Source organism: Artemia sp. Qi Xiang Cuo, chromosome 17 (genome assembly GCF_049724085.1).
Source record: "Artemia sp. Qi Xiang Cuo chromosome 17, ASM4972408v1, whole genome shotgun sequence".
Taxonomy (NCBI): domain Eukaryota; kingdom Metazoa; phylum Arthropoda; class Branchiopoda; order Anostraca; family Artemiidae; genus Artemia; species Artemia sp. Qi Xiang Cuo.
The window spans coordinates 39,234,912-39,247,607 of NC_142810.1; the positions used below are offsets into that span (position 1 = coordinate 39,234,912).

The 12,696-nt window shown below is 33.5% G+C and overlaps 1 protein-coding gene across 1 annotated transcript in view; it reads left to right on the top strand.

Annotated features, from left to right (window-relative positions):
- LOC148942185 (guanylate cyclase 32E-like) overlaps window positions 1–12,696 on the top strand; it is a 320,081-nt gene that overhangs the window by 82,596 nt on the left and 224,789 nt on the right. The window contains exon 3 of the mRNA XM_089103388.1: window positions 11,063–11,242. Within this exon, the coding sequence (XP_088959514.1) occupies window positions 11,063–11,242 (180 nt within the window). The remainder of the gene's footprint in view (window positions 1–11,062; window positions 11,243–12,696) is intronic.

Sequence of the window (12,696 nt, forward strand, 5' to 3'; positions counted from 1 at the left end):
TTATTTCAAGTATATTTAAATTCTTTTAATGTCCTTCAGTTTTCTAAAATCTCTATAGGAACACGGGTAGAAGATTAACACGAATGTGAGCAACCAGTGAGGGAGGGGAGAGTGTTTTAATTGACAATTGATTAAATTTTCTGGGGGAGGGGGGAGGCTTTTTGTGTTTATAAAATCCCTTTTAAATAAGTTTAGCATTAGCCCTCTCAAGAAGACCTGTGCTATGGGATCATTCGTGACAACTGATTGTCAAAATAATATTTGGTAAGTAGTTCACTGACAACTATCCTTTTGTATACAAAACAGTTTGAAACTTCTTTCAAAGACGTTTAATACAGACTCAAGGAGTAATCTATCCTGCCATATGGCTACTAATTGTCAAAGAAAGCCTTGTGATCATTATTCCTGACATCAACTCTTCTCCCTGATTTTTTTTTCTTCGTAATTTGTCATATCCCCGCCGTGTCATATCTATACCCTATATTTCATATATTGAACAATATTTCTAAATAATTGGATTTTCATATGCAACTTCTCAAAGGTACCAATGATAATGTACCTTTTGGACTCTTTATGTTTCAAAATTAAATATTTTTTTTTGTGGGAAAGTTAAAAGGATTTGCAAAGCAAAACGTATATCTAATGCCCTTTTTTAAACAAAAACATAGGCAACTTCTTTGGTGTCTTCTCTACGTTAGACAAGGATCTGTTGTAAGGTTTGTTGTGTATGAATAATTTTATTCAGTAACTAAACCCATACAGAGTATTTCACTATCTAATCTACAAAATACAGCTGTTTCTTGTATATATGTCAAAACCTGAATAAGAGCAAAAATTAACTTAAAAAACCAAGCGTTTAAGTTAAGTTGAAACTTAAAACCAGCAGAAATTATTGCTTTGCTGTTTATGCAAGCTATATCTGCTAAACTGGTTCAAATAAACTGTCTCACGGTATTTCCCTATATTTGTAGAATTCTGAAAAAAACGAGAACTTTATTGAAAACACAAAATTGACCCAGCAAAACACGATTGGGAGCAGACAGTAGTAGAAGGGGGGGGGGGTTCTACTCCGGACAGGACATGATTTATGCATGTTTTATGGTTTTTGTCAGTGAGAATTTGAAAAACAGGAATTTTGTCACATTTATGGATGGTTTTATGGATTTTGTCAGTGAGAATGAAAAAACAGGAACTTTGTCACATTTATGTCTGTTTTCATGGATGGTTATGTGTGTTGATCAATTTATTTGATGTTTTTATGGTCTTTGTCAGTGAGAATGGAAAAACAGGAACTTTGTCAATCCCTTCTTGTTGTTTTTCGATGCAGATGTTATGAGTTTCCGGGAAACAGTATTTGTTATTGTTGTTCAAGCCAAATGTTATGAGTTTCCAAGGTAACAGTTAGATCCCCCTTCTCAGCCAATCAGAGGGCTTTGTTTACATAACAATTTGACCTTGACATTTCGTATATAACGGGTATGCAATGTGATTCAATTATCAGAAAGTATTGTGACACAATGGATAGAACAATTGACATAATTGATGAGCTTGAGGCCTTGGCAGCCACAATTTACCATGTAAGTACATTTTTTATTTTCAAACGAATTTTCCTTGGATACCCTCCAGTATATTCAGCTAAAACGTAAATATATTCCTTTACCCCCAAACCCCCCCCAAACCATACAATCCTTATACTCAATGGAAAACGTGAAATATATTCTTTTTACCCTAACCCCCTCCCACACTGTTTTACAATCCCAAATTCTTACCAATAGAAATACCTTTTCGTTAAATTCCACTTTTTATTTTCCTTGGTCACCCTCCAGTATATTCAGCTCAAGTGTCTGCTGACTTCTGTCAATATTTAATGAAAATCCCGTTCTGTTTTGACACAATCTCCAGCACGAGGCCTATTATTAGCTGACACCCTTTCCGGTATGCGCCGCAGGGATGCGCCGCAGGGATGCGCGACGAAAAAAAAAAAAAAAAAAAAAAAAATTGCCACCTTCTATGTCATATCTTAGATTATCTTAAGTTGAATTAACCAAATGCTTTTAAGCAATAATAATCCAAATTTTAACAGTAGGGATGATTTGAACACATTGAAAATAAGCTATTTTTCATTTATAGGTTGGTGCATTGGTCCCATATTCACCGTCCAGTGAAGAAGTGGAAGATAGAAAAAGTAATACCATACTTGTGAATATTTTCACGGAAGATAAAAAGTTCTAGTTCAATTTAAAATTTTCTCAACGAAGTGAAGAAAAGTTCAAGTTCTCTACTGAATTTTACCAAAAGAACACAATTCAATTCTAATTTATCAAGATGAAAACAAAAATCTTACACTTAAGTTCTTTATTTTACAAAGACATAAAGAAATTTAGAGTTCAATTCTAAATTTTTTGATGGAAGATAGGAAAGGTAATACCATACTTGTGAATATTTTCCCAGAAGATAAAAAGTTCTAGTTCAATTCAAATGTTCTCAACGAAGTGAAGAAGAATTCAAGTTCTCTTCTGAATTTTACCAAAGAACACAATTCAATTCTAATTTCACCAGAGAAAATAAAAATCTTCCACTTAAGTTCTTTATTTCACAAAGACATGAAGAAATTTAAAGTTCAATTCTAAATTTTTTGGTGGAAGATAGAAAAAGTAATACCATAATTGTGAATATTTTCTCGAAGAGATGAAAAATTTAAAATACTGTTCCAAATTTTTCACAGAAGATAAAAAAGTTCAAGTTCTCTTCGGAATTTTACCAAAGAACATAATTCAATTCTAATTTCTCCAGAGAAAACGAAAATCTTACACTTCAGTTCTTTATTTCACAAAGACATAAAGAAATTTAGAGTTCAATTCTAAATTTTTCGGTGGAAGATAGAAAACGTAATACCATACTTGTGAATATTTTCCCGGAAGATAAAAAGTTCTAGTTCAATTTAAAATTTTCTCAACGAACTGAAGAAAAATTCAAGTTCTCTTCTGAATTTTACCAAAGAACACAATTCAATTCTAATTTCACCAGAGAAAATCAAAATCTTCCACTTAAGTTCTTTATTTCACAAAGACATAAAGAAATGTAAAGTTCAATTCTAAATTTTTCGGTGGAAACAAGAAAAAGTAATACCATACTTGTGAATATTTTCCCGGAAGATAAAAAGTTCTAGTTCAATTTAAAATTTTCTCAACGAAGTGAAGAATAATTCAAGTTCTCTTCTGAATTTTACCAGAGAACACAATTCAATTCTAATTTCACCAGAGAAAATAAAAATCTTCCACTTCAGTTCTATATTTCACAAAGACACAAAGAAATTTAAAGTTCAATTCTAAATTTTTCGGTGGAACATAGAAAAAGTAATACCATACCTGTGAATATTTTCTCGAAGAGATGAAAAATTTAAAATACTGTTCCAAATTTTTCACAGAAGATAAAAAAGCTCAAGTTCCCTTCGGAATTTTACGAAAGAACACAATTCAATTCTATTTTCACCAGAGAAAATAAAAATCTTACACTTAAGTTCCTTATTTCACAAAGACATAAATAAATTTAAAGTTCAATTCTAAATTTTTCGGTGGAAGATAGAAAAAGTAATACTATACTTGTGAATATTTTCCCGGAAGATAAAAAGTTCTAGTTCAAATTACAATTTTCTCAACGAAGTGAAGAAAAGTTTAAGTTCTCTTCTGAATTTTACTAAAGAACACACTTCAATTCTAATTTCACCAGAGAAAATAAAAATCTTCCACTTCAGTTCATTATTTCACAAAGACATACAGAAATTTAAAGTTCAATTCTAAATTTTTTAGTGGAAGATAGAAAAAGTAATACCATACTTGTTAATATTTTCCCGGAAGATAAAAAGTTCTAGTTCAATTCAAAATTTTCTCAACGAAGTGAAGAAGAATTCAAGTTTTCTTCTGAATTTTACTAACGAACACACTTCAATTCTAATTTCTTCATAGAAAATAAAAATCTTCCACTTCAGTTTTAAGTTCCACAATGAAATAAAGAAATTTAAAGTTCTATTCAAAATTTTTAGATGGAAGAAGGAAAAAGTAATACTATGATTGTGATTTATTTTCCATGAAGATCAAAAGTTTCACTTTATTTATAATTTTTCTTAAATTCAGTTCTGATTTTCCTCAAAGAAATGAACAATTTAAAGTTCTGTTCCAAATTTTTCATAAAACATAGAAAAAGTTATACCTTTATTGTGAATATTCAACATGAAGATAAGGAACTCCACTTTAATTCTGATATTTCTCGAAGAAGTGCAAAATGTTCAAGTTCTCTTCAGAATTTTATTAATTCAGAGAAAAAAGTTAGCTTAATTCTGAATTTTACGAATGAAAATGAAAAAAACTTCACCTTCAGTTCATAATTTCTCAAAGACATAAAAAATTTAAAGTTCAGTTCTAAATTTTTCTGTAGAAGATATGAAAAGTTAAACTATGATTGTGATTATTTTCCAGTGAAGATAAAAAGTTTCACTTTAATTGTAATTTTCTTAAATTCATTTCCGGTTTTTTTCAAAGAGATGAAAAATTTAAAGTTCTGTTCCAAATTTTTCATATAAGATAGAAAAAGTTATACATTGATTTTGAATCTTCGACATGAAGATTAGGTGCATCACTTTAATTCTGAGTTTTCTCGAAGAAGTGCAAAATGTTCAAGTTCTCTTCTGAATTTTCTTAAAGAAGATAAAAAAGTTAGCTCAATTCTGAATTTTACCAATGAAAATGAAAAAAGCTTTCACTTCAGTTCTGAATTTCTCAAAGACATAAAAAATATAAAGTTCTCTTCTAATTTTTCCAAGAAAATAAAAAGGTTCCCCTTCAGTTCTGGTTTTTTCTCAAAGAGATGAAAAATTTAAAGTTCTATTCTAATTTTAAATTAAATTTTAGCTCCTTTGTCTTATGGATTTACCCCTCAAATTTTTAAATTAGAAAATGAGTGACTCGTTCTATTATTAAAGACAATCGTTCAAACTCGTTCATCTAACCTCCAAAACAGTAGGTTAGGTTAGGTATAAATAAATATTAATAAATAAATAGAAACGTTTCTACATGTTTAAGTTAGGTTAGGTTAGGTTAACTTATCATGAGCGCTCATGATAAGTTAACCTAACCTTTTCTGGAGAGTATGTCTAGGTTAGGTTAGGCTAGATTAAGTTAGGTTAGATTAGGTTAGGTTAAGTTAGGTTTGGTTAGCCTACGTACGCTTCACTTAGGTTAGCTTAGGTTAGGTGAGAGACAGGCAAAAAGTTAGGTGTATGATTAGGTTAGGTTCGAGTAGATTAAGGTAGGAGCGCATAGTTGCCCCTCCGAACGCGCGCGTCCGAAGGCTAACCTACCCTAACCTAACTTAACCTAACCTAATTTAATCTAACCTAACCTAACCTAATCATACACCTAACTTTTTGCCTGTCTCTCACCTAACCTAAGCTAACCTAAGTGAAGCGTACGTAGGCTAACCTAACCTAACTTAACCTAAACCCCTCTCCGATAATCTCCACTTTCAAATTTATTCCAATGAAGACTACTTCATAGATTTATCGTCCACATTTATAGATTTGCAAATGAAAGTCCGGAAATCCGATAATACAATGCCAATTCGAGGCGATGGGATATCCTATGAAAATTGTATACTTAATAATTTATTTTTTCAAATGAGTGTCTAAATCAACGGTACGGTGGTGAGCACAATCAACAATCTCTCAAATTATGCTAGATATGTCCAATTCATTCTGATGAAAACAAAATCATACAAAGAATTAAAAGTTATTTTTAATGGATATGGATATATTACTAATACTGATAGTACATATGCACTTAAAAATGCTACAACTAGTGAATTACATCTAGTTGGAAAAATATATCATGAAATATTTAATATACCCCAATGGCTGCCACCCAATGTTAAAGTGGATATAAAACTTACGCTTGCACCATCCAATTTCATATTGAAAAAGGAACTTGCTGGTAATCCCGATGTAAGTCTCTCCCTCACCTCAGCAATACTACATGTACGCAAACAACAGGTTATGAGTTCTGTTGCTTTGGCTGTGGAAAAACTGAGAGCCAATGGCAACAATATTAAACTACTTTTTCCTCATACAATAACCAATCAACGTCATATTGCCATGGGCTCACGCACCTTCACCGACTCATCCTTTATCAATGGCGAAATCCCCTTGAAACTTGCTTTGACATTTGTAAAGAGTGCCAGTGCAAAATGATCATGGACCAAATGTCCACATAAATTCGAAATGTTCAAACTTTCATCTCTAGTGCGCAAAGTAAACGGTATCCCACTCTATAATATATCTATTGATGAATCTTATATAACATTGTATAAGTTGACTATGCAAACCCTAGATCATGATTCGCAACTATTTGAAAATGGTAAAACCGAAGAAATGTTTTCTAAAACACATGGTATCCTTTTATTGGATTTTTCTGGCACACAGGATATGAGCATAGTACGTACGGGGACTGTACGTTTAGAGTGTATATTTGCCAGCCAATTGGCTGAGAGTGTTGCCCTAATCTCACTAAATCAATATGAAATCTATTGGGAAATCACTCCCAAAGGCAGTGCTCTACTAGACTTGGCGCCATGAACCCAAGTCAAATCATCAGTTTTTTTAATATGGACCCATACATGTCACAGTAAAAATCCTATTGTCTACCCTCAGACTATCTAGAAAAAATTCAAAGCGTAAACAATACCTTAATTATTGTTAATAGCAGTCCATCGACTGTGCTGACAGGTCATTGGCTGTGCATCTATCAAACAATGAAGACGATTGTATTTTTTGATCCTCTTGGTCTACCCTATACATTCTACACACCTCACATCAGCAACTATATTGAGAGCAGTGGGAAAACTATTATTCAAAATCGAAAGAGGGTGCAGGATCTAACGACTAAAAGCTGTGGCTTTCATGCACTACTCTTTTTTGTGTTCAAATGCCGTGGCTATACCTACAAGCAGTTTCTCCACATTTATGGTGACAATCCACGTCTGAACGACTTTCTAGTGGAAAATATACTTACAAGTGTATTTAATATTGATTTCAGTGCCCTAAGAATAAAGTGCTTAAAAAATGTTTGTGGATTTGTTTATTAATAAAATGTATATATACAACAATGTCTTTAAATCTTCACTTTAGATTTCTTCATCGGTGTATAGGCAACTATCGTGAACCACTAATGCTGGTAAATCATTTGGATTCACTGTATATTGATCTTGATTGACGGCAAAGTCAGGGTCACATTTTCTGCAGTACAATGTAACTTCGCTCTTGTCATATCTCTTTGTATAGTCAATGATACTATTTGCATTCATATTATGAAATTCACGAGTTTCAATCTGTCTATTTGAAGCAATATCACATACTGTGTTTTCAAGTGGTGAATCACATTCGGTAACTGCCAAATAAAAATCACTTGGTTTATAGTCATAATAGGCAGTGTCGTCACAGCGATGACGTAGAAACCAGATTGTCTTGTTACCCCAACAGTTGAATCGTAGACCAGATTCCTCTTCCCAGAATAATTTAAATCCACGAAAATACCAATCTCGTAGAAATAAACTGAAATCCTGTTTAGAATTCTTTCCAATCATAGCGGGGTTAGTATTCCCCCACTGATCGTATTTATCATTGTGAAAATTGGAGCAGAGGTCCCCGCTAGGATGAGAGCTACACACCTCCTCAAGACATGAATTACATCCTTTAATTTGTACTGCATAGCCTCTGTGTAATTTGCAAGGATTACATAATTTACACTTTTAACTATAGTCATCAATAATTGTACAATTCTCGAATTGAGTCCAACTGCCAAGAGTGTACATGCACAATGGGCATACATATAACATTTTGGTTTCCGATGTCAACTCACTCACAGCTAACACGAAACTGATCATCCTCGTTCGATAAATTCAAAGTGAAGGACAGGTGAGAGGAGTAACTCTGCAGCGCTACCTCTTTCGAATGATGGGGAGGAGTCATCTACATTGGCAATGAAAGTATATTTACAATATGATTCTGCTTTGTTCCAATTAATATATCAATAAAATGACTATAAGCATTTGAATCACATTTTAAAAGTTTCAAACAATAGTCCAATTGAGGAGAATCAGTTTTCAATATATTGTCAAGTGTTCCCTGAGAGAATATCCTGCGTTGAAGAGATAACTCGAGAAAATCATCATCCAAAATCAAATGTTTTTCCATAAACACTAGATTTGATATAATTCTCTCTATTTCAACTTAATTCGTTTTTGAATCCTTTCACTCCGACTGCTGACTCTAGACTGGCCAGAGAAGAAAGTAGGCTCAAACAACAACAGATCGATTGGCCTTGGCATTCGCAGAGAGCGTGCCAAAAACAATAACAACAACATTGATCCCATTAACCACATGGTCCCTCTAATAACTCTATCGCGTGCCCAAAACAACAACAATAACATTTACCCCATTAACCACGTGTTCCCTCCAATGACTCTATAATCAATGAATGTGACAAAACTTCTGTTTTTTCATTATTACTGACAAAGACCACAAAACCATCAAATAAATTGACCAACACACATAACCATCCATGAATACAGACATAAATGTGATAAAAATCCTGTTTTTCCATTCTCAGTGACAAAAACCATAAAACCATCAATAAATGTGACAATATTCCTGTATTTCAAATTCTCACTGACAAAAACCATAAAACATCCATAAAGTATGTACTGTTCGGAGTAAACCCCCCCCCCCTTCTGACAGTTTTCAATAAAGCGCTGATTTTCCGGAATTTTACAAATATAAGGAAATATCACGAGTTGCTGGCTTGAGCCAGTTTTGCTGGCTCAAGCCGCTCAACTGCTCAAACTCTGATACAGTGTTTTTTTTTTTCGTTTTAAGTTTCAACTATGCTCTTTACTTACACGGAAAAAAAATTGTTTTTAAAAACTAATTAATAATAAATCAAGCCTGTGCAAACTCTTATCTCCGGCATTTGGCACTGTAGACAGTTTTCACGCCAGGTGATATCATGAGAGAAAAAGAGAAAACAAAGACTATTTCAACATGCCTTAGAAATGACCAATTCAAAACAACATGACTAGCTTCAGGTCATAATACTATATATAATTTGGCCCTTGCCTTGGTCACAGGATTATAGGGCTGGTCGTATTGGTTTTATACCTATCTCATTAGTCTATGCTAAAATTGAATGCATAGCTCCCTGCTAGGCCCTTTTTTTAAATAGGGTTTAGCCCTCCAAAGAGTATCTCAAGGGTGCTAAGGCTCTGCCCCTGATCGTCTAGAGGTTCATACCTTTGGTCATCTTGGAATAACAACAATGCCTGTGTAAAACAGTTTGTTTTTGTTCTATTTCATTCGTAGCCTAAAGAGTATTGTTTAACTAGTTCTGTCTTCCTTGTAAACTTGTTGCATATTTTTCCTAGGTATTCTTTGTCTTTTGTTTATTACCTTGGCCTTTTCCTTTCTTTTTAAAATGGTCTGAGGTATTTATCATTTCTTTTTGGTTGTTTTTTTTTTTAGCACCTTAAACAGTTTCAGATATTCAGAAAGCCCTAGAGAGTTTACTTGTCGCCAGTTCAAGTAATGAAAATACAATAGGCCTAATACTTCAAAAATAAGAAACTTTTCGGCATCTTTGTGGAAAATATAATAAAGCTCTAACAAGAAGTTAGTGCTTTTCCAGATTTTAAGTTTCAAGCACTTTTGCCCAGTATGGGGACAATATTGCCTTTGGGATCTTTCTAAGAATTTTATTTAGAACTCTAAATGTCCTATAAGAAAGAAAAAACTTGTACTGCGTTGCTTACGCCAAAAGGTGTTTGGTGTAGCCCATGAAAAACTACAAGCCTGAGAAAATTTGCATGATTTTCGAAAAAGAGGTGAAACACCCCTTTTAAATCTAGGAATCTTAAAGAAAATCTAACCGTTATATTCACCGGATAAGAGGACCCAATTGTTGGATCCTAGAAGGATCCTAGAAGATCGGAAGAGGGTTTACTCGAACGGAAATTGAAAGTTATAGTGCCCTTTTTTAGTGATCAAAACGATTGGAGGGCAACCAGCCAAACTCCCGTGCCCCCTTTTCCCCAAAAATCATCCGATCAAAATTTTGAGATAGCCATTTTGTTCAGCACAGTTGAATGACCTAATAACTATGCCTTTAAGGGTAACATGACCCCCAAAGCCCGTGGGGAAATTCCGCTTAGTTATGACATTTGCCCATTATTTGCATATAGGATTTGTTATTGGGAAGTATACCGCTTCCACAAGAAGTGGCTGAAGAGGAAACAACAGTATATTAAAGACTTAAGGCCTTTCTTAGGTAGCACTACGTCGCTGCGCCTGATTAGTAATAACAATAATTTGATCCTTTCTTCGGGCATAGTTTTGATGAAAATTTTCGTTAAATATAATATGTTAAGAGATAGAAATTTTTTGAGGATAAAGAATTTGAGAAGGTTTATTGGACAGGGAATGGAACATAGAGATAATTTTCTTTAGATTTATTTTTATTTTATTTTAGTTTTGTTTATAATAAAGGCGTTTTCATTTATTAATTTTTAAGTGTATTGTGTATTAACCATGGCCCAGTAGGGCTTTTAATGTTAATAAATCATAAATCATATCACATAGACAAAATAGTCTTTACTTGATCGTAAAAAAATAATTGTCATTATTTGTGACTATTTTTTCAAGTTAAAAAAAATGAAAGATTGCGTCTTTTGTGACAACGAAAACGATTGTTGCCAATCCTAATGTGGTTCGTTTACCCCGCTTTTGTTTTTCGATGCTTTTCTTAGAGTAGCTAGTACTTATAGTACAGGGTCCTTTCCCAAAATGGTGTCAAAATCCCTAAATATTGTGCTTTTTCGGCTCAGCCCTCCAAAATTTTCTGCATAGGTATGTACACACCCAATCGGAATATTTGTATTCAGATTATTTATACCATTTTGTTGCAAAATGAATAAACCTACTTTTGTTTGGTACTTCTGTTAATCTTTAATTTTTTACTTTCAGAAATGTGCAGATGCAAGAGTTTCAGATAAAAGTGTCTATCACACTTTTGCTCGAACACTGCCACCCAGCTCTAAGATTTCAAAGTCAATCGTCGGCTTGCTGCTAAATTTTGGGTGGACCAAAGTGACATTAGTCGTCAGCAAAGGTTCGATGTGGATTCCAATCAGGGAAGCATTAACAGTAAGTCTTATGTGTATTGTTGCTCAAAAAGCCTATTAACTGGTTAAATATCTTGAAAAACAGAGGGGTATAAATTTCGAATTGTGACTTCTGATAAGAAGACATGTTAAGAAAACAATTCTTACTTTAAAATATGTATAATGATCCTAGTTAATATATTATCCAAGGGGAGAACCTTTATAATCAAGTCTTTCCTCTTTTTTCCTTCTTTTTCCAACTTAAAAGAAAAAATTACAATTTTAGCCACGTTCTCAACGCTCCAGTTTGAAAAGTGTACAAATGATGAAGTGATTAAAATAGTGAAAAATATAAAATCGAATTCTGCTGGGATAGATGGCGTGAATCTGAGAACTTTTAAAGCTGTGTTAATGTATATACTACCATGTATTCTCCATATTATTAATTTATCTATGGAAACGGGACCTTTCCAGAAGGGTTGAAGCAAGCTAAAGTTATCCCGCTTTACAAAGGGGGTGCCAGGTCAAATGCCGGTAACTGGAGACCAATATCGATACTGCCTTTATAGTCAAAAATTTTGGAAAAAGTGATTCATCGCCGTCTATATGACCATCTCACGAAACATAGCCTACTCAGTGATACCCAATTCGGGTTTCGAAAAGGTCATTCCACTAGTCATGCTGCCATTTATCTTGTTGATTTTGTAAATAATTGTTTAGTAAATGGTGAAATCCCCCTAACAGTATTTTTTTGATTTTAGGAAAGCATTTGACACGGTAGATTTTAAAATTTTATTGCAAAGATTAGAATGCTTAGGCGTTAAAGGAGTGAGTTTGAAGTGGTTCGAAAGTTATTTGTGCGGGAGGTCTATTAAAGTGATGATTGATGATGCTTTTTCTTCCCCTTATCAAGTGTCGTGTGGTGTGCCACAGGGATCGGTCCTTGGTCCACTTCTGTATCTGGTTTATGTGAATAGCATGAGGTTTTATCTTCCAGATTGTTGCTTAAAGTCATTCGCTGATGACACTGCAGTTACGTTTTCTAGTCGTTGTTTGGATAGTCTTGTGTTGAAAGTGAAGTGTGTTCTGAGAAATTTCCATGTTTTTACTAGTTTGAGTTTGTTATCAGTTAATGTTACTAAGACTAATTTTATTGTATATTCTAGAGTAGGCAAGCCCAGTGATATTGATGGTAGAATTCTGTTTAATAATATGCCTGTAGTTCAAGTTAAAGAAATCCGGTACTTAGGTTTTTACATTGATCGTAATTTGTCGTGGAAACACCACAGTGATGTTGTTGCCACAAAGGTTGCACGTGGCCTTGGAGCGATTCGTCGTTTTAAAAATTTCTTACCTCAGAGAGTTTTATTGCTTTTATACCATGCTTTGATCCACCCATATGCTTCGTATAGCTGTATGTTATGGGAAAGTAATTTTTATTTGAATTTTAAACGTGTTCAGACTCTTCAAAATAGAGCGATGCGTATCATCCGTGGG